Here is a 20,748-nt window from a genome sequence, read left to right on the forward strand (position 1 = left end):
CTCCATAGATTTTTCCTAGTCTAAGTAACCAGAGGAAGAAAAATGCCAGCGACCAACCCTATAAACAACTACTTCTAGGCTCATAGGGTCAAACTTATTACTTTGTCACTAAAAATTCTTCACACCTCCTACCCACCCACCCCTTGTTATGGGTAATTATCTCAAGGGAGTCAAAGCTGGAAAAATGGGCATAAGGAGCTAAGGGAAATTAATTGGCCAAGAGGGGTAGGGTCAACTGATTAGGCCTTAATTGGGGTTGCCTGTAGCAAACTACTTGGTTAATACGTTATAAATTTAGAGTGTAAATCGATACAGAACTATTGTGTGACACTAAAGAATTACTTGACTTAGAAATCTCAATTTATTCTAAACTTATTCGTTTTCCCGAAGCCAGATGCAATGACGCCCTAAACCCTATGGCCCCTACCATGATCATTAGCCATGCATTGCTATATTAGCACAACTCTTACAGGTTGCAAAATCACCACCATACATATATACATACAACATAATATCACGAAACTAATAACTGACTTGTCACTATTTATTTCTTATCAAATCCTTTTTTTATAAAAAATACTTATATAAAATGAGAATAATATTATTTTGCTATATCTTATCAATAATATTATAACAAACGTATTAATAATTCCACATGACATAATATTATTTGCCGAAATACCAAAATAGCACTATCACGTCGCAACTAAGTTTTTCTTCTTTTTCACACATTACTATATTTTCACTCTGACGCTACCACTTGACTTCACTATTCATGGCAAATTGACCCGATCGATTAATTAGGTACATTGTATTGCGTGAAGAACACAGACTTATTTATTTACCTTTTCCCCCCAAAAAGTCAATCTTGGGAGCTCTGAAAAATTGTTGGGCACAATGAAAATTGGAATATGCACTTGCTTTATGCCTCAAAACAAGGTCCTTGCTGTAGAGTGTAGACGTTCTTGCTTGTAAAATACTCTGTCACATTGCCCACAAAACCCAAATGGATTTAAAATTCCACATCCGTACTTAGTTTTTAGGAAATTAATTACCAAATGGCTTGTCGTTCTCGTATCTGCTCTGCCTAAGACCAGGAAAAGAAGCAAGAAAGACAGAAGCTCATGTTTACGAAATGGTTTGGTTCGGCGGTTACTTGTAATAATAATTGCTTAGAGTTGTATGCTCCTAATAATATTACTTAATTAATTAAATGGGGTGTTGAGTTTACCCAAAATGACACATTAACCAAACAAAGAAAATGAAGCAATAGCGGCAAACCCACTAATAAGCTTCCCGCCCGCCCTATATACATCCAACTAACTCAAAACATTTTTAACTACTTGAAAACGAAACGTAACTTGGCAGTTGGTGGCCTGCCTTAATTTCAATCACAATGAAGAATGAAATGAGTTTCATTGAAGATACTACAAGTTTAGTATGATCCTCAATAAGCAAAGTTCCGTCGTTAATATAATTTCTCTTTTCTATTAGGGATTTTCACATTTCGTTACACAAAAAATACTATTTATCTCAAAGAGGTTACTCATACTTTTGGTGTTGATTCTTTGCTTAGTGTCCAAAACGATTCTTATATAGGATTAACCGTCTTGGGGTTTAGTACTTATCGTCATTATTCACATTCTCGAAAAATCATCATGCATATAGTATGACTTTTTTAGAGTATGAATAACAAGTCTCACGATATAGAAACTTAAAAACGACTTAACTTTAAATATAAACACAATATCAATGCTAAAGAGTTTGAGGACCCTGGACTCCCGTTATCCATATATAATCTTGAAAAAGAAAAAAAGAATAGTTAATGAAGCTACAATTTACATTAGACCAATTCTCCAAAATCCAAACTCCAACAAATCCATCAAAGTCATGAGAAGCCATGTTACCTTGCTACCCATAGTGGGCTCATAAAAAAGAAGCCATGTTGCTTGTCGCCTAGATTATGATATATAATGTGACCCTACTTTATTTGAATTGAAAATTAATGATAGATGTAGATCCCTCTCCACTTTCGATTTGAGATCTTTTTGGGTTTGGGTCTTAATCATAGGCTAATTAAATAGCTAACCAGCAGTAAGGTATATATTTTCGTTATCAAAGTATTTAGGCATGCAAGGTGACGGTGAGTGTGGCCATGATTTTGTTAGTTAAGTGTCAATTTGTAATTTTTATAAATCCTCAAATTTAATGTTGGGCACCCAAGAGTTGGTATATATCCCTTTCCATCATCCATGCACGTGATTATAAATCCAAAACAGAAATGAAAAAATAAAAAAAAATAGAAAAGCAATTGCCTGGGCCTAAAGCTCAAGCCCAACAGACAATATATATAAGTTGTTAGATGGAGCCCAAGTTTCTTTACTCAAACAAATATTCAAACCCATGTTTGGTGGTTTGATTGAGTCTCTCTCTCTCACTTAGTATTTCAAAATCATGGAGACAAAACCCTCAAATACTTTGATCACACACAAAGACTAACACCATAAACTTATGTATTTATACGCTCCCTTACAAAACCCTAGTTCCCCTAGAACAAGTTACACACAACCCAATACTAAAAACAAACCCAAATAACTCAAATTAGAAATAAAAAACTAAGTTCGCGCAGAGACGATCAATAGCTTTGAATAAAGAGCGACAATAAACAAGCCCCACCAACCCCTCAAGTAGTTACTGGTTTCGAACATTTCCTTCCTCAACAAGAAGGGAAAGGTCTAAACCTAGCTTAAAAAAGTTAAGAGCAAGATAGTCATTAGCTTCTTTTTTATCTTTGAGATTACAAACAAGTAGGTTTATAATATTCCTATTAGACGTATATCCCTCCCAAGTTATTATAAATACCTCCACTACTAACCAATGTACAATATATTATGAACCATAAACCTACTATAGTTAAATCTTACAAAGTTACGAATATACTCGTAAAGCATTATTAACCGACAGCACATCGATACCCCCTCACCGTCAGTAAAGTCTATCAAATTTTGCAGGTAACTTTCGGACCTATGTTACTTGAAAAATCATGTTCCATAGAATTGCGCATTTTTTCTTGGACTCATAAAGAATTGCATGTTATAGTTTCTTAGAATTTTTTTAATTTCGTGCCCAACTTTGCAACAAAAGAGAAAGAAGAAAAGAATGAGAGAAAAAAGGAGGGGATATAGGTACATATACTACACACGTGGTTAATCCGACAGAAAGATCGCGATCTAGTTGACCATGTGAATGACGTCATAAAGTCAAGCTGGAAAAAGTACAGGTTGACACGTGTCCAATGAGAGGTAGAAAGTACAGTAGCCCATCCTACTTGAGCGAGTAAAGGTACCAAATAGTTGCCTGTGCACTTTCCAGTTTCAACTTTGGAAGCACATATTACAGTTAAACAGTCCTTCCCAGTCCCACCCAGTTGTGATTGTTTGTTCCCTTCCTCACTGCCTTGCTTTCAAATTCAATAACCAAAATTCCCTTTTTACCTTTTTCTATTTTCCCATTTTGAGGTCAAAAGCTTCTTCGCGTGCCTGCAGAGTTCTCAAAAACCCTAGCCCAAATAGGCAGTTTATTTTTATTATTTTCTTTTTCTGTCATCTTCTGGGTAAGCTCTCAATCACTATTTCCTATCGTCAAGTTCTTGTCAATTGAATTTCTTTCTTGTTTTTGTTGCAAAACTTTTTTTTGGGGGGGGGGGGGGGGGGGGGGGGGTTAAACCAGCTATTAATTTGACTGTGTTTTTTCAAAAAAGTTGAATGGGGGCTTAATTTGCAGTTAGTTTTGGTCTGCAAATTATTTGTTTTCCACTGGGAGTTTTGGAAGCTTCAAGCTTGAATTTTGGGAAGCTTGAGCTTTCAAATCTGTAACTTTTGAGTTGTCATGGACATGGTCAGATTGGTATGCTAAACTCTGATATGTTTTCTGTTGAGTTGATCAAAGTAGTGCTCTGTGATTTGCTTTGGTGGTGTGGATTTTCAGTTCTTAATGGGTTTTGGGAAGCAAAGTTTTGCAATAGAAATTGAAGCTTGGTTTGTTTTTAATTACATCATGTATTGGGCTTTTATGCTTGAAGCTACTGTGGAAGATGTTAATTGACATTTTCTTACCATTTGCAGAAACTCAGCATTCAGAGACAGAACAAAAGAGCCCAATTTCTTCGTACTGCTTGCGGTAACAAAACCATGCAGTTATATCACCACCCATTCTCATTGGACAGCCAAAGAGTGAGACTTGCTTTGGAGGAAAAAGGCATTGATTATACATCATTCCATGTCAATCCTGTAACAGGCAAGAACATGGATGCCTCATTCTTCAGGATGAATTCGACCGCAAAACTCCCGGTTTTCCAGAACGGCGGCCATGTCATTTTCGACACGATTGAGATCATTCAGTATGTTACATACTTCACTCTTTTTGAGTTTGGAAGTCACTTTAGATTTGCATCATACTGAATTCCTCCAATTTTCTATTTCAATGTTTAAGCAGTGTTTTCTTGTTTCCCAAAGCATGTTTAATATGACAATGTAAAAGATTTTGAACTGCTATCTATCTGTTTTTCCAGATATTTAGAAAAAATTGCGAAAGTCTCATCAGGCGATGAGAACATCCCATTAAGCAGCAGTGAAGTCATTGAATGGATGCATAAGATACAAAAATGGAACCCCAAGTTTTTCACACTTTGTCACATCCCAGAGAAGCACCGTCGTTACGTCTCTAAATTCCTAAGGCAGGTGCTCATTGCTCGAATGGCAGAAACTCCTGATTTGGCAGCTGATTATCACAAGAAGTTAAAAGAAGCATATGAGACGGAAGAAAAGTTGAAAAACCCGGATGTTTTGAAACAGGACAAGGAACACCTAATAAGACTTCTTGATGAAGTTGAAACACAGCTCAATGAAACGGCATATTTAGCCGGGAAAGAGTTTGGCATGGCAGATGTGATGCTCATTCCGGTGCTCGCACGGTTAGTGATCTTGAATTTGGAGGATGAGTATATAGGTGGCCGGCCGAACATGGCTAAATACTGGATCATGGTGCAGCAGAGGCCTAGTTATAAGAAGGTGATTGGGAAGCATTTCTGTGGCTGGAGGAAGCACAAAACATTCGTGAAAACATGGTGCATAGTTCACATCAGAACCATGCTAAGGAAATTCTGATGAATTATGCATGGTATTCTTCCCATGCTGTAAATGGCTCAGTTGCATTAGATTGGAAAAAGAAAGAAAAAAGAGAGAAGAATATAGTGCATGTACTTTTCTTTATACATTTTTTTAAAAATCATCCTTCTTTAGAGGAGATTGAGCAATAATTGATACTATATCTGGAGATCTGTTCTTCTCGGGTAGAAAATACTTGAAATAATTAATAGAGAAGCATATGTATACTTTATTTATTGTAGGTCTTGCGAAGCTTTCTGATGGCCAGCGTTGATGGAAAATTGAAGTTAATTTTGATGCCAGTAGACTGAATAAGAAGGGGTGGCAACTTGTAGCAATATTCAAATTGGATCGAAAGTTAACCGGATCGGGTTAGGGTTAACCATTACTCAGCAGCACGAACCTGTTAACCAGTTCGGATTAGCCATTACTTGGCGTAAACCTGTATATGATATGATTAGTTAACAAGGATAATACACGGGTCAAGTTAGTGTTGAATACGGATTAACTCAAGTTTGGTGTTATATATGACATGACAAAAAATGACTGATCTTTCTTGTTTCTTAATGGGTAGTGTGAGTTCTCGGTCTATCCATTTTCCAACACAACACAAATATAAACATGTTGAAATACTAATGAGTCATGTTACATGAGTAATTACACAGATTAACTATAATCTGATCAGTAATTAACACAAACTACACAATTACGAAATCACATAAACGACTCTAACAAGAATTGCCATCCTTAAAGTATAAGATTCCAGATGTTGCAACACAGTTAACCCTAATAACTTTAAACAAGTAAACAAGAGCAGAAAAGAAAAGGAACCACACTAGTAAATCATAACGAGGATGGATAAGTGGTACAGTAAAATCTTATTACAGTTGAAACACCCATTTGTATTCAGTCTGAACGTTGCAAAAGTACCAAACAATACATAAATCATTTTCATCCTCAATAACTAATCAGAGATGATGAAAAGGCAGATCTGAACACAATTAACCTAACAGGCAATAATAACATAATAAACTAACCAATTAACTCTACAAATCAACCAGAGAGATGCAAACTTTCTATTAATATTACAGCTCATGGTTACCATATTACATGAGAAGATAACCTAATAATATAAAATATAAATCATGCTTTCGAGATTAATGCATGTCATACATTCCTATAATTAAAAAAAAATTATAATAAAGAAGTCAAGGGGAACATTATGAAGGGGGTTCAAAATTGATAAATGCCTTTTCATATATCTTTAAAAAATCATTCATAAGCCTTATAATGTAAATAAAAGATGACATACCTCTTTGAGGTGTTAGTCGATGGATCAATATTTTATAAGAGCACATCACCAGACAGGAGCATCTTTTTCATGAGGTCTTAGTACTATAACTTCAATTCCAAGACTTGAACATTGAATAAAAATTTCATTTAAATAAACCCAGAAACAAAAGAATTGGGAACACATTGAGGTATAAAGCAAAAGTAGCTCATCCTACGAATGAATGTTGATTAATGGTGATGTGAATGCTGATTGACATTATTCCCAGCTTTCTCCACCCTATAGCTTAAATCCTCTGAACAATATGAAGTACTAAGCTCATTTGCTACATGTCCTACGCCTATGCCGTCTGTCCCACCTCCGGAGTTGTTTCCAGTACATCCCCACCCGTTTCGGTCGCTGAAAGATGGGGGTCTCAATTTTGTATTATTCCAGTACTTCTGCTGCTTGAAGTATCTCCTTCCCAAATCATTCGAGGATTCCCTAACTCGTTTAGATGAATATTGATTGTTTGCACATGGACTGCCAAAGTCTGCCTGATTGGAACCAGTTGTGCTTGGAGTGCTTTCTTCAGACTGAGAAGTTGCAGGAACACACCAGTCCGGTTGTCCTCCTGCAGGTTGATTACCTGATACATGATTGACGGTAGGATAAGGAGAAGGGTCTTTCTTATGTCGGGGAAATGGGGGCAATGGTGGAAAAGGCTGAAAAGGTATGCCAGGTGCAACAGCCCAAGTCCCTACAATTTCAGCATGTGGTGTCCCATATTGCTGCATCATTGACAGTGGAAATCCATATGAGACGGATAAGCGAGAAACAAATTTCTCTTGTGGGTGCCCTATAACTGCAGCAGGACACTTCAAAGGACAAAATGATGACGAAGCAATAGATGAAACCGTTGGGGTTCTAATGTAAGATGAAAACCCAGGAGGAACATCCTCAAGGTTGATCTGAGCTCCATCATTTTGCTGAGAGTTATCATGCACACTGCTTGAGCAATTTCCGTCGTCGCCACTCACCCTCTCTAAATGCAATGCCACTTCACCTGTCCCAGACAATGGACTAGGTCTATGCAATCCAGACTCAGTCTTCTGTTCTTTGTTCTGCAGTGAACTTGAATCAGGGATTGTCTCTGCTGGCTGATCCCATCGGCTTTTACGCTTGCGAACTTTTGTCACACTCGTTGGGCATCCACCTGTACAAGGTGCAGAACAGTCCTGGACACCCGTACTCACAGAAGTCGTTGAAAGCACTGATTGCTTGATACTATCTATAGTGTCAGTAGACCTTCCGCTTTGATCACGCCAATTATCATGTGATGTGGATAATCTGTTGCAGTTTGAACCTCTGTTAAATTCCATCTTGCTATCATCCCTGTCTACAAAGCCATGTCTTCTGAGATGTCTAGGGATCCACCTATCTCGAAAGTTCCGTGCTATTTGGTGGACCTGTAAAATACTCAACCGATTTAAACTCAGAATGGTTATATTCATTCATTGATGCATCAGGACACATATTATAGAAAACATCAAATGAAGCCCCTAAGCAACTATTTCTATTAACAGAAGAACATACTAAATGATCAAGGAATCTAAACTGATTATCAAAACAAGACCTGTTTGTCCTTGTGTTCTGTCAGTGATAGCATTGACTCCATAAAGCTGCAGAGAAACACAATTTTCAGGAAATAAGCAACACAGCTAAAAGTTAAATATATATATATATATTTTTTTTACGCAATTAGAAAAATTTGTCCAAAACACTTCCTTTCACTAAATCTGAAACCAACTTCCATTCTCACATAGCCACCCAATAAACGAGAAAAAAAAGGAGAAAAGAGAATTAATAAAGGATATTCAATGAAGAAACAAATAATTACCTCTCCATTCCAGGGCAAGGAGGACCTCCAGTAATATGTTCCAATGTAAGTATCTGCTTTACAGCCAAATACTCTAGGACCTGCGAGGATAACATTAGTCAGCAGTCTGCTGAATGCAAAAATATTAATAAAGCAATGTTCTCTCTATCAATTTTCTTAAATTCCTGAAGCCACTCCACATGAGAGAGAGAGAGAGAGAGAGAGAGAGAGAGAGAGAGAGAGAGAGAGATCCTTCAGAAGCTTCCGGAGGATTGGTATCTTTTTGAAGTCTTCTCTGTACTTCTTCATTATGTTGTGTAGCATTCTCAAACCTACCCAAAAAAAAAAAAAATTGATTCATCAATTTGAAGCAAATGAGGGCACAATTAATTAATTCATCCATTCCCAACCCAAAAAGGGGATACAGATAAGCAGAAAAGGCAACAAAAGGAAGGATACACACCGTTTTTATTTATTACATCAATCAAAACCACCCGTGACCTTGTTTTCAAAAGCGCATCAAGGATCATCGAAAGATCTCGATTGCTGAAAGAAAGAAAGAAAAAAAAAAGGGTTTTTACTGGAGAACTGTCAACTAAACACTTCATCTAAACGACAATAACTGAAACTCGTTAAGTGAACAATATTACGACACATGACAAGAAAATGAAGTAAAAGATTTCAAATAACCTCTGAATTGCTTCACCATTGCCACTATCACCGGATACTGCAGTTAGGAACAGAAGCTTCAAGTAGCCTTTAGTGGAATCCTGTAAGAAAAAACCATGCATACATGAACTACCAACATCAAAGACAACCTATAAGAATAAAATTTAGAAAAAGAGAGGTTGTCAAGGCTAATTGCTTGAAGAAAATATTATGATCATTATTAATTCGACACAAGAAAGGGTTTTGGAAAATTCCAGCAATAGGCTTCAGAAGTAACATTCAAAAGGAAAATACTAAAAAGAAAATATGGTGCAGTGTGCTCAGTAGCAGAGATGGACCAGCACACAGGTTTCAAAAACAAACCCAAACAATGCAAGGTGTATTATGACAATGTACAGGTCCATAATGCTCCAATGCAGAATAGAACAACAGTATGACAAGGAAACCCACAAAATGAAGTGCATTAGCAGATAGAAAATGGCATAGCTACTTACTTTCCGTTTATTTATCCCTCCATCGACATCCAACAGCTCATTAAGCTTCTCCTCCACTGCAAGCATTGAAGAGCATCAAGCCTCAATTAATCAATTATCCATCACTCTTTTTTCTTAAAAAACAAGTATACAAAGAATCCCTTACCTGAACCTTCTGTTAATCTTTTGGGTTTGATAGAAAGCACATGAGATTTGTTGGCCGCCACTTGAATTTTGTTACCACTTGGGATAATCCTCACTTTGCCTTTCTTCACAAAACTGGATGAACGGGAAGTTTTCACATTAGGACGCACTTGAGAAGAAACCTGCCTATCTTCAGTAGTGTCAGACTTGGACTTCCTGTTAGCATCAATGCCATCAGATAAAGACTTGCTAAGCACTTTTATTGGAGAAGCAATCTCTAGTCTTTCAAAGGAGGTTGAGGATTTTTCTTTAGTCTCATTTTCCCTTAAAATCTCCTGCTGAACAACGGACATGGGTCTACTAGTTTCTTCTTTATGTTCGGAAGCTTCAACTGGTTGGACAGAAGATGGTAATTTTTGTCTTGAGTGCTCCAGTTCCAGTGAATCATGTATATGCAAAACAACAGATTCAGATGGGTTCACAGACTCCTCCCTTTGTGTGGTAAACTCCAATTCCCCAACAGCAATTGTTGACTTATCCGTTTCTTTATTTGTAGATGCACTCTCCACCTTTTCAGATATACCATCTTCTGGAATCATCACGGGCTCGATATATTCTTCATCTGAATCATCTTGAATGATGACTTCACTATCAAGAGGATCACCACCTATATAACCCCGACATTGAGCTGAGCCACAATAACATTTTTTGGCAGCGGCTCCAAAAACCCTTACATAGTTGTAGTCAAATGTCACCTCTTCACCCTGAAAAATAATTATATGGACATATATACAAAATGGTGAGTACGAACACAGAGAGCAATGACAAGGAAAAGTAGATTGAAAGAAGAAGATAAAAACAAAGCAAATTAAAATAACCGATAATATAATCTTTCCAGAGAAGAAGCTTTACAGTTGGGACAAGCAATACAATCGTTAACTCTATAAGAACAATTGATGACAAGGGTGCTAAAATGATAAACTCGCAAAGAGATGACCAGTAAAAAAAGTTTAACCCAAAAATTGAATACCACAATTTTTTTTTTTTGCATATGTGGACGGATTTCTTGAATTGCATGCTTATAAGTGGAAATGACATAGTAAAGTCCCTAAAAGGGCAGCAGTGACCTAGGTTAACCATCTATCTCATATAACACATCATCAAACTCCAAAACAGAAATGTCAGAGGATGTGTATGTTTCATAATTGAATAAAATGCAGCTACATCAAATGGCTCATCCAAAAAGGAGCTAAATTTATTCAATAACCCCACCTAAAAAATGTTTACCCTTTATCTTATAAGCAACAAAGTGAAGCCCTTAGTCATGTTCAGCTTTAATAGCATTTAAGGTAAATAAATGTGGAACTCAAAATTGATTTTTTCCTGCTTATAAAGGGTTGGAAGCCATGCAAATTATGTTTATGACGCAATTCAAGCAATCAAACATCAGGATCATGCCTCTAACAAAGAAATAAGCATGAAAGTAACTGTGCTAGGCGCAAGCATACCTTCTTTATATCTCTCAATGCAAATAGTCCTATGCAAATCTCTCCATTCACCATCCACTGTTGAGAACAGGAAAAAAGGAGTTTAGAGTATAAAGAAGAGTAATCGTCAAACAAAAAATGAGCTTCCTTAAGCAACAAGCACAGGAAATGATGTAATGTCGAATGCATCCCAAAAACAGGAAAAGAAAAAATGAAAGGCCAAATATTAGATATACATGGCAATGGTAATAGGATACCCAAAAGGAGTACTTCCTAATCTCATGTCCCAATCCTTATACCGTAAACTTTACTCTAGCTTGTACAGATACAAAATGAATGTAACTGCTGAGAAGCGACATCACTATCGAATCAATGATTCATACACTAGATCAATGTAATATCCCATAAAATATGCAAATTACAAGTAAGCAACATGCATAATCTAGTATAAGGTTGATCCAAAGAAAAATATAGAATAAAGGAAATGGGTCAATTATTATAACAAAGAACATGAAATCCATTCATATAGAGTTTTTCTAAGGAATTTATACAAGACTTAAACTTTCATGCATTTAATACAAAGGAATGATTGAAAGAAAATTGATCATATGCAGAATATGCCTCACTAACATAAAAACGTGACAAACATGCATCACTACGTCCATGCCTAACAGTCCTCTTAGCAGGATTTCATACAGCCCATTCCCAAACAAAATATAAACCATTAATTCTACACATTATACTTGCCCAACAATTCTTTTCAAAATAAAGGTCCAAAAAATGGAAATCATGTGGAAAAGGAAGAAAAAAAATAGGAAACAATCTGCAAGAGAAACTATTCAATAAACATATCCATAAAATATATTCTACAAATATGGACTTCCCTTAGTGGTATATCCAAATTGGCACAACTCAACACCAAAGTCCTTTGTAACTAAGGGGCAATATCCCTTATTGAGGCAGGGAGAGGGAAATCTGATTGGGCTACAAGCCGTTATTGCCAAAAGTAAAAAAAGGCTCATCCAGCCCAAGTATATAACAAAAAGAATCTAACAATCTTTATAAAACTAATCTGCTCATATTAACATTCACCTTTTCTGTGCGACAATTAGGATCACAACTATGGTTAATGAAACGCCCCAAATTTCCCTTTGCACATGCATCAATTACCTGAAATAAAAGGAAAACTCATCAATAGCACTAAAATGCGACAAGCAAGATAATCAGGAAAAAAGAGAAAAGAAAAGGCAGTATAACATTATATACAACCCAATACGCAGATTCAAACAAATTATCTTATTTTCACATAAGATTTGCAAAGAACATATGTCCGGAAAAATTAATATAATTACATAAGTTTAAAAAAAAGAAAAGGAAACAGAAGCTTAACTTGATATAACCTAATAACTATTAAATTAATGAAAAGGTATAGTCCAAATGTTGTTATGCATCTGCAAGTAGGCCACATCAAGTCAATAACACCAATCTGAGTATCGCATCATGCAGCATACTTATGGGGCTACATAGCGACATGCAAATTACAAAGGACCCAAAGATACATGATGACTAAATATGTTTTAGAGATGAAAACCTAGAACTTTTCACGCTAATAACAAGTTTACTGATGAAACATCAGAAGGAAAAGGTAAATATAAATCAAGAAAAATACAAACCTCACTGCCATTCAATGTCATGAAGTAGAAATGTCTGTGAGCCTTTAAAGCATACTCTTTTTGCCGTGCCTCATAAGCATGTGTATCAAGCACCTGTTTGGAAGATGTATTAAAAGATCTTAGCAGGTAAATAAAGGGTAACATTCTATCTGATTGCCTGTGCATATACATATAAGCATACATAACACACACATCGTGCACACAATCAAACACTGAAACCAACAATTAGAGTACAAGAACAGAAGTTGAAACCACTCTGAATATTTTAACCCATTAGCTGTGACAGATTTTTACTTCTTTTTATCTTTTCTTATAAATTGACATAAGCCATCATAGGAAGCCACAAATCCGCTCACACATAAATTTCTATCTCTGAAAGGTTTTCTTCCTATAGATAACTTCAAGATAAACAAAATCTGCTGAACTGAAGGAAGAAATAAGCTGTGTGCCTCATTTTGTATTTTTTTTTCCAATCACTTTGTAATGAGTGATGAACTTGGTTCGTGCAACAAAAAGAGAGCCCTACACTTCATTGTTCCACATAATAAATGAATACAAAAAACAAAAAAACAAAAAATCAAATGGAAGGCTGCAACTGATACTTCCTAAAGCTCAGTCATGTCATAAATTGGTGAATTTTCTTATATTCTAGAGCCCTGCATGTGCAATGCATCTGAGAAGACTATACCAAAAGAAACATCTTTAGAAACGAAAGATACTTGAGGAGAACTATCTTAGAAATGAAAGATACTAAAAGAAGAGAAAAGAGTAAAGTGGTTCAAACAAATATGGATACTATGATAGCATTAGTAAAGAAAATCTAATGGTGTAAGAAGTGAATTTCAACTATCTGGCATGATGTTAGTGCTTCAAGGTTTAAATGTTATAAGCAAGTTAGCGTTGATAGGTGCATAAAAGCTGGCGTCAGAATTTGGTGTGAATCAGACTAGTTGGACTTTTTTTTTTTTAAAGAAAGAATCAAGTGCGGGCATGCCAAAGCTGGGTGTGCCTTTATATATTAGCATTTATGATTTAAAACCAAAAACACACATCAAAAGTAATTTTAGCTTAGTATTCCAACCAAAGCACTAAAAGTTAATAACTTCTCTACACTGAATTCACCATTGCATTAACCAAACAAATTGAGAAAATAATAATAATTGAATTTTGTCAATTTACCTCTCCAACATATTCAATGAGAAATTGCCCTTTAAATATATCATCAAGCAACCTGAGCCCATAACCCTTCTTCCCACATCGAAACTTCTCCAGTTTGGCATATCGGCGTTTTTGGAACTGCAAACAAATCTATTAACTAAAACAATTCCCTTTGCACGATAAAACAAAAATTGCTATAAGGAAAAGCTAAAACACCTGTTGATTTGAACAAAGGTCTCTACAAGGACAGGCTCCTCGAATACACTCAATGTTAAGCATTCGATTAAGACAATCATCTCCACAACCCAACTGGCCATCTGAGGGTGGTTTGCAATGACAAACCATTATCTGATTAAATTGAGAAAAAAAATGAATTAGGAAAATTATGTACACTAGTCGTAAAAGCCACAAATCTCATCAGATTTTTACAGTACACATTACTGATGAAGGCAAAATTATGACTAGGAGCCTTGTAGAAATTCATGCGTTTTTTTTCCACGACAGATGAGATAAGCTTTCAAATTTAGGGTACTGTCAGGATATAAAATACTTAGGGGGGTGTAGGCCCCCCTGCCCACACCACTCCATTTTTCTGCAAAGAATAAAAGTTTACACCCTGTTTGAGCCCATCTCCATTCTTTCCCCCTGTCAGTTCCACATAATGGTTTATTTTCCAACTTTAAACATGGCTTGGACCAGCCATCTTACGTATCAAAGTCTGAGCCATTTCCCTGTGGAATGTGCAATCTTATTATTGTCACCAGGGCAATTAGGCGGTTCCTCTTTTTCTCTCAAATCTACTCAAACAGATATGATATATATGTGTGTGTGTGTGTGTGTGTGTGTGCTCGCGTGTGCACGCTACAGACATAAAATACTAAAATAATCAGGTTCAGAAAAAATTTAAGTCCTGTATAAACCTCGTCAATAGTCTGAGTTTTACGGTTACGATGAAGGAACTGATTAGTTTTGATGCTTGCAACATTCTGTTGGGAAACTGCAATGCATTGAGACCGAAATAAGCATTAGAATTAAATCCTAGATATGTGTAAACTTGCATGTCCATGAGCGTCAATGAGTGAGAGAGAGAGAGAGAGAGAGAGAGAGAGAGAGAGAGAGAGAGAGAGCAAAAGTTGAACCCTATCTTACTTCTATCACAAATCAATAACATATACCTGTTGGGCGCCGACGTTCCAATTCTTTATAATTTAATCGGGTGACGGAAGCATCTTCGTCACCTGAGGCATCTGATATATCCAACTCTGCATTAATCTCTGAATTTGACTTCTCTTGAGGGATTGAACAATCAGCAAAGGCTTTATCCTTATTATCTCTACAGGTCCTACAAAATTGAATCAAACGTACAATATTATATTAAAGTTCCAAGGAATAATCTTAACAGAAATATTTCCCATGTACGCCTCCATAAAATAGATTTAGAGATTAATACACATAATAGGAACAAACCACACATTTGTCTACACAAGCAAGAAAATACAACAAATGGATACGATTATTGCTATTAACAAAACTATCAAGAAAGACAACAAATCATACCAACCTAAGTAGAAAAACAAATCTGAGCAATTCGTATAACTTTAGTTTTTGTAGGCTTAAAAGCTGCTCCAGTTCAAGTTCCAATATAAGGAAACAATAACAGACCAACCATCAATATTTTGGACCAAACAGTCCCAAAAACTCAAAGGATCTATTAAATCAAAGGTCAAATACCCCTTTTTTTAACGTCAAAGTGAACACCCTTTATCCTAGTGTATTAAACCATAGCTCTAAATACCATGGCATAGGGTAAACTCTAATGATCCTATAAAAATACAGAAAACAATATTTAAAAGAAAAACATATGCTTAAATTGTCCCTTTTTACAAATTCTGTATGGTTAAATGAGAAATGAATGGTTTACCATGTGCACTTTATTTCATCTATAACATCTGCAAGCTCAGCTGGTATACGCCTCCATTTATGACAATCATCACAGAGCACCCAAGCATTACGTGGCGGTACATACTGCTTATCTAAGTCAACAGGTACAGTGTCCAAGTTAGGAACACCTATGCATACAGCATCCTTGACAGAGTTGGCTTTTCTAATTCCATCCACTAAGTGATCATCTGCAACATTAAAGCATGTAAAATCAGCTCAAACATGCATATAATAAACAGTGGAGACAAAAATAAGAAGTGCTTGGATGGACAAGAATATATATACACACACACACATATAAATAGCATAGACATGCATAAACAATTTTGATAACAAACAAGTACCTGATTCTGGAAGACTTTCCACTTTGCATGCAACCTGATCACCAACAGCCTTCTCCATAGCATTCTTCTGATTAACAGACTTCTTTTGGTTTTCCCTCACTCTATGAGAATTACCTTTCTTGCTCGCTGAGCCACAGCCTCTGGACCTGCCCTTCGGAGGCTTCAGTCCCTTAGTTTTTGAGGATTGTGATTTTGATAACCCTAAGCCTACATCTAGATTGCAATGTGTTTTAGCTTCTGCACCAATTTCAACTTTGAGAACATCTCTAGAAATTCCATGGTCAGTTTCTCCTGACAAACGCAAGGGCTCCAAAGATGATTCCATGTCGCTTGATGAATTGCTTGAAGCATTTGCACAGGTGGATGAAGTGAACGTCTCACTGGGGCAAAAATCCTGACTAACATTCTGTCTGCGTCCATCTTGTTTTGATGGTTTTTCTTTATTTATGCTTGCGGGACACGGTATACCATCTTCCCGAACACAATTTTCCGCATGAGGTACTTTATGTTTCTTCTTTCCTCTCTTAGTGCCAATAAAGTCTCCAGAAGCAGAAAAAGCCTTGTCAGAAGTCAAAACAATACCATTAGAATCTTCCAGTGGTCTTGCCTCAACATCTGCATCCGGAACTAAATTGGTTACTTCTGAATCAGGTGAAGTTCCAGGATCTCTATAGTTAGTCCCAACAGATCCTCCTGATGATACAGCAATTGTATGAGATGAACCCCCAGGAAAATTCTCTATCACATCTTCAGCTGAATTCTCTGTAAGAACAACACTCTCCAAGTCCTTATTAGCCAGATCTCCATCCAGAACAGGAGCATCTGGACAAGTTTTATCCTCCCTAAGAGTGGCTTCTTTATTCCAATTACCCTCAATGCCATTCTCTTTTTCAACAGAATTTTCATATGCTGTGTTATCAACAACCTCAGGTACCGTGATATAGAAAGAACTTTTACCCACTTCTTTCCCCAATTTAACCTTCAAACGAACACGATTAGTTGAAGCACGGCATTTCCCCCTTGACCCTCGTGAGTTTCCACTAGCCCCACTTGGATTCCGTTTTCCACTTCTTTGGCCACCCCTTCCTTTCTGGGATCCTTGAATCAGACCTTGACTGACCTCAAGCCTGTTACTCTCTTCAAAAGATTGTGTAACATTCCCCAATAATCCCCAGATAGAAGAACGAGCTGGTTTGGACAGGCAGCTTCTCTTCCTTCCAGCAGCCTTGAAGACAATTTCAACACTTCCAAACGGGTCTAACACTTTAGATGTGTTCCTGCCTTTCCTTGGAGCCCTTTTTGTCTGAGTCTTGCGGCTTCGGCCGCTCCTTCGAGAAGACAATGCAACACATTTGGTGTTAGAAACACAATCAACTCTGACATTATCATTTCCTTCATGATCCATCTCTCCATAACGGTCAAATGAAGTGCTAGAATCAACATGAGCAGGAGAATCCTTATCTGGTACATCCAGCCTCTCAGAAGAACCACTGTTGACAATATCAAAAGGTTGAGACGATTGCATAGAAACAGATTTCTCATGAATACTTTTGGGGGCTAGTTCAGAAGAAACTTCCTTCAGATTGGAGGCTTTTTCCTCCAGTAGTAATATCTGGGCGCCAATTTCAACCTTTATGTCGGTTGTAGCATCACTTTTCTGTTCTTCAAACTCTGTTACCCTTTTGGCAGAGAGAAAATCATTACTCTTCTCACCATTCTCTTGGGTGCAAACACTCGGTGAATCTGACACATGCGAACCTTCAAAGGCCCTCTGGCAACACTCTGGAGGCACTATTTGATTGTGCACATCAATATGGCTTTCCATCTCAACAACCTCTGTAACACTATCAGCAGAGGGCCCATTGACACTGTTATTGGCAGTCCCAAAGGTTTGACATGACTGCATGGAAACAGAGTTCTCAATAACGCAGTCAGGGGCTACTTTGGAAGAACCTTCCTTAGAATAGTAAACATTAACTTTTACAGGTAATATCTGGGTGTGAATTACAGCCCTTTCATCTGGCAGAGCATCACTTGTCTCTTCCAAATATTCTGTAGCCCTTTCAACAAAGGAACCGCCATTAACCTTATCACTCCTCAGATCATTCTGTTGAGCGCAACTACTGGGTGAATCAGGCATATGTAAATCTTCCAAGGTCCTCCGGAAACCTTGTGAAGGCAAGATTTGGTTGCACCTCGTCTCAACAACCTCTGTAGTCCTTTCTGTAGAGAGGCTATTCAGACCACTAAAACCATTGTCCTCCATCTCTTCATTCTTCCAGACACAATTACTTACTAAATCACATGCATATAATACTTCTGAAGGCATTCCACCATCCCGTTTAGGTGATGTCCTGTTGCACAAATCTGCTTCTATCCTGGCCAAAACAACACTTTCCTCACAAGCAGCTTCAAAAGAGGAACCAGATATGATGTTGAAACCCTTCTCTTCTTGTTGGGAGCTTCCACAAGCTTCCATGTCAGCTAATTCTGAAGGAATTTCACAACCCTGTAAAGGAGAGACTAGTTCATGGATATCATTCTTCATCTCTTCCGTAACTTCCCTAACCCCTTCAGAAAACAGATAACTAACACTCTTATCATACCTTTGCTCATCCTGTTGGATACCATGTCCTGGTGAAACAGTCTGAGGTATGACTTCCAAAGGGATTTCACAGTCCCCAAATGAACCAGCAGATCTATCCTCACCTTGGGGCCCACCTTCCCTATTTGAGTCATCAACATTACTCTGACTCTCAGTCAAGCAACATCTGTTCAGCCCCCATTCCCTGGTCAAAATATTTCCCGGTTCCGAAACATTAGCATTTTCATGCTCACCCATCAAACCATCTATATCAACATCTACAATCTCACCCCAGCTCATACAACCAGCATCAGCATTGTCATTCCTAGACAATCCCAGAGACCTACCTGATATACTGGTAGGGTCCACATTAGAATCAAGTAAAGGCTTATCGTCCGAGCAGGAGGGCAGCTCAGAAATAGATTGCACCAAAATCTCTGAGCCCATCTGCTGCTCTGTAACAGACTCACACAAAAGACCGTCAACAAAAGCCGAATTTTCACAAGAAGCCATCCTAAACTAAGCAAATTTACCCATTCAACGCAAACACTGTATAAGTGTATATGATCAAAGAAAATAAAAATTGACCCTTGCAAAGAAAATCAACCCCAACCCAATGCAATGCACCTCCAAACCAAACCCTAACTCTGCTTTCTATTCCCCGTTAAATAACACCTTATCCAAAGCAGTCTGCGCACAGAGAGAAAACCCTAAAATTGCATTCCCTTGACTTCCTCTGCACAAACAAAACCCCAAATCTAAAAATTGGCGAAGTAATGCACATACACAAATATACGCCACACAAAAACAAACAAAAACAAACCCACATACATACATACACACAACACGCATACATTAATCAAAAGATCACCCAAACAAAAAATATAAACAGCAAAAGAGATTAGATAAACACATACCTGCGCAGGGAAGAAGAGACTGAGAGACGAAAGAGGCCTATCTTTATTAATACAAAATTGGCTCTTCTAAATTTTCTTTAATTTTTTTTTTTTTTAGCTTGCTTTGTGTTTGTGAAAAAGACGAGGGGAGAGAGAGGGGGGGGCCGGTTGGTGGAGTTGTGTTTAATGTGAGGAGAAGAAGAAAACGGTTTAAAGGGGGAAAAGAAACTTAGATAAAATAAAACTGCAGAAGGCTCCGACCGGGAGAGGGACGGCTTTTTATCAATTTGATGGACGATTTCGCCTTATACCAATTCACCCTCCTCGGTTTTGTGGGGTAGGGCTTGGTTTTTTGTAGGACAAGTGTCCTAGTTAAGGGCACTTTCGCCATTCACACAAACCAACTATTTATCGGTTGCGGAAACCTTTTCTCTTTCCTTTTTATTTTATTTTTAAAAAAGGGTTTCCTCTTCCACTTGGGAAAGAATCTTGCAAAGAATTTGCTTATGCGATAGTTCATCACGGATTTGTATAGGTTTTCACTTATATTAGCATTGTTACAGTTCATTTGAGTGATTGTTAAAGGGTAATTTCCTTTGTTTAGATGGAAACAATATTGGAAATATTTGCTTATAATAAGATCGTTAACTATGAATATGTGTAAATTTTACATGCATTAATGGTTGATTTGAATAATCGTTAAAAACAAACATGATTGGTGCATTTAGTATGTGAAGTATTCAAGAATATTATTTTGTTCATATTATAACATGTTAGGTGAATCTTAAAACAATTATCAACGTGACGAATTAATTATTGGTATGTGGGTGATTGTTAATCATTGGTAAATGGTTTTACATTAATCGTTGTTCATACATTAACAATTAAAAATAAATCTATGTCATTAATTATTGATACAACGATCATTTTCTACTTATCTAAAATAAGTAAATTTCACTAAATGGAAGCATTGGTTACAATATAAGGTCATCAATAGTACAATTCATTAGTCACACAAGACCTTCTTCTAGCCAATAATAAGGACCTTATTCATGTAAAGCAAAA

General features: G+C 37.0%; 2 protein-coding genes across 4 annotated transcripts; one reads left to right on the plus strand and one right to left on the minus strand.

Annotated features, from left to right (window-relative positions):
• LOC18791637 (glutathione S-transferase TCHQD) lies at nucleotides 3,358–5,405 on the plus strand. Of its 2 annotated transcripts, none has more exons than XM_007223066.2 (3): nucleotides 3,358–3,613; nucleotides 4,125–4,399; nucleotides 4,571–5,405. In XM_007223066.2, the coding sequence occupies exons 2-3, from the start codon at nucleotides 4,191–4,193 to the stop codon at nucleotides 5,163–5,165; spliced, it is 804 nt and encodes a 267-aa protein (XP_007223128.1). In that variant the 5' UTR covers nucleotides 3,358–3,613; nucleotides 4,125–4,190; the 3' UTR covers nucleotides 5,166–5,405. The 2 variants fall into 2 exon arrangements, with proteins under 2 accessions (XP_007223128.1, XP_020411483.1); XM_020555894.1 differs by lacking the exon at nucleotides 3,358–3,613 and adding an exon at nucleotides 3,768–3,906.
• On the minus strand, nucleotides 6,405–20,097 carry LOC18789579 (histone-lysine N-methyltransferase ASHH2). 2 transcript variants are annotated; one of them, XM_020555893.1, is made up of 18 exons: nucleotides 19,705–20,097; nucleotides 16,204–19,242; nucleotides 15,840–16,047; nucleotides 15,094–15,260; nucleotides 14,839–14,915; nucleotides 14,135–14,266; nucleotides 13,940–14,056; nucleotides 12,761–12,853; nucleotides 12,180–12,257; nucleotides 11,109–11,165; nucleotides 9,623–10,364; nucleotides 9,478–9,533; nucleotides 9,005–9,084; nucleotides 8,778–8,860; nucleotides 8,567–8,646; nucleotides 8,336–8,415; nucleotides 8,072–8,117; nucleotides 6,405–7,904 (listed from the first exon to the last, which is right to left on the minus strand). In XM_020555893.1, exons 2-18 carry the CDS (start codon nucleotides 19,232–19,234, stop codon nucleotides 6,687–6,689), a joined length of 6,345 nt encoding a protein of 2,114 aa, XP_020411482.1. In that variant the 5' UTR covers nucleotides 19,235–19,242; nucleotides 19,705–20,097; the 3' UTR covers nucleotides 6,405–6,686. The 2 variants fall into 2 exon arrangements, with proteins under 2 accessions (XP_020411482.1, XP_020411481.1); XM_020555892.1 differs by having other exon boundaries at nucleotides 16,204–19,523.

The sequence above is a fragment of the Prunus persica genome, chromosome G1 (assembly GCF_000346465.2).
Source record: "Prunus persica cultivar Lovell chromosome G1, Prunus_persica_NCBIv2, whole genome shotgun sequence".
NCBI classification, from domain to species: domain Eukaryota; kingdom Viridiplantae; phylum Streptophyta; class Magnoliopsida; order Rosales; family Rosaceae; genus Prunus; species Prunus persica.

Excerpts from the sequence above, each read along its gene's own strand:
- LOC18791637 (XM_020555894.1), top strand. Across the intron at positions 4,400-4,570 it reads GACACGATTGAGATCATTCA|ATATTTAGAAAAAATTGCGA; the intron begins GTATGTTACATA and ends CTGTTTTTCCAG.
- LOC18789579 (XM_020555892.1), bottom strand. The coding sequence starts at position 19,300 with ATGGCTTCTTGTGAAAATTCGGCTTTTGTTGACGGTCTTTTGTGTGAG. Across the intron at positions 15,261-15,839 it reads GATGAAATAAAGTGCACATG|GACCTGTAGAGATAATAAGG; the intron begins GTAAACCATTCA and ends TCAATTTTGTAG. Across the intron at positions 8,861-9,004 it reads AATGGTGAAGCAATTCAGAG|CAATCGAGATCTTTCGATGA; the intron begins GTTATTTGAAAT and ends TCTTTCTTTCAG.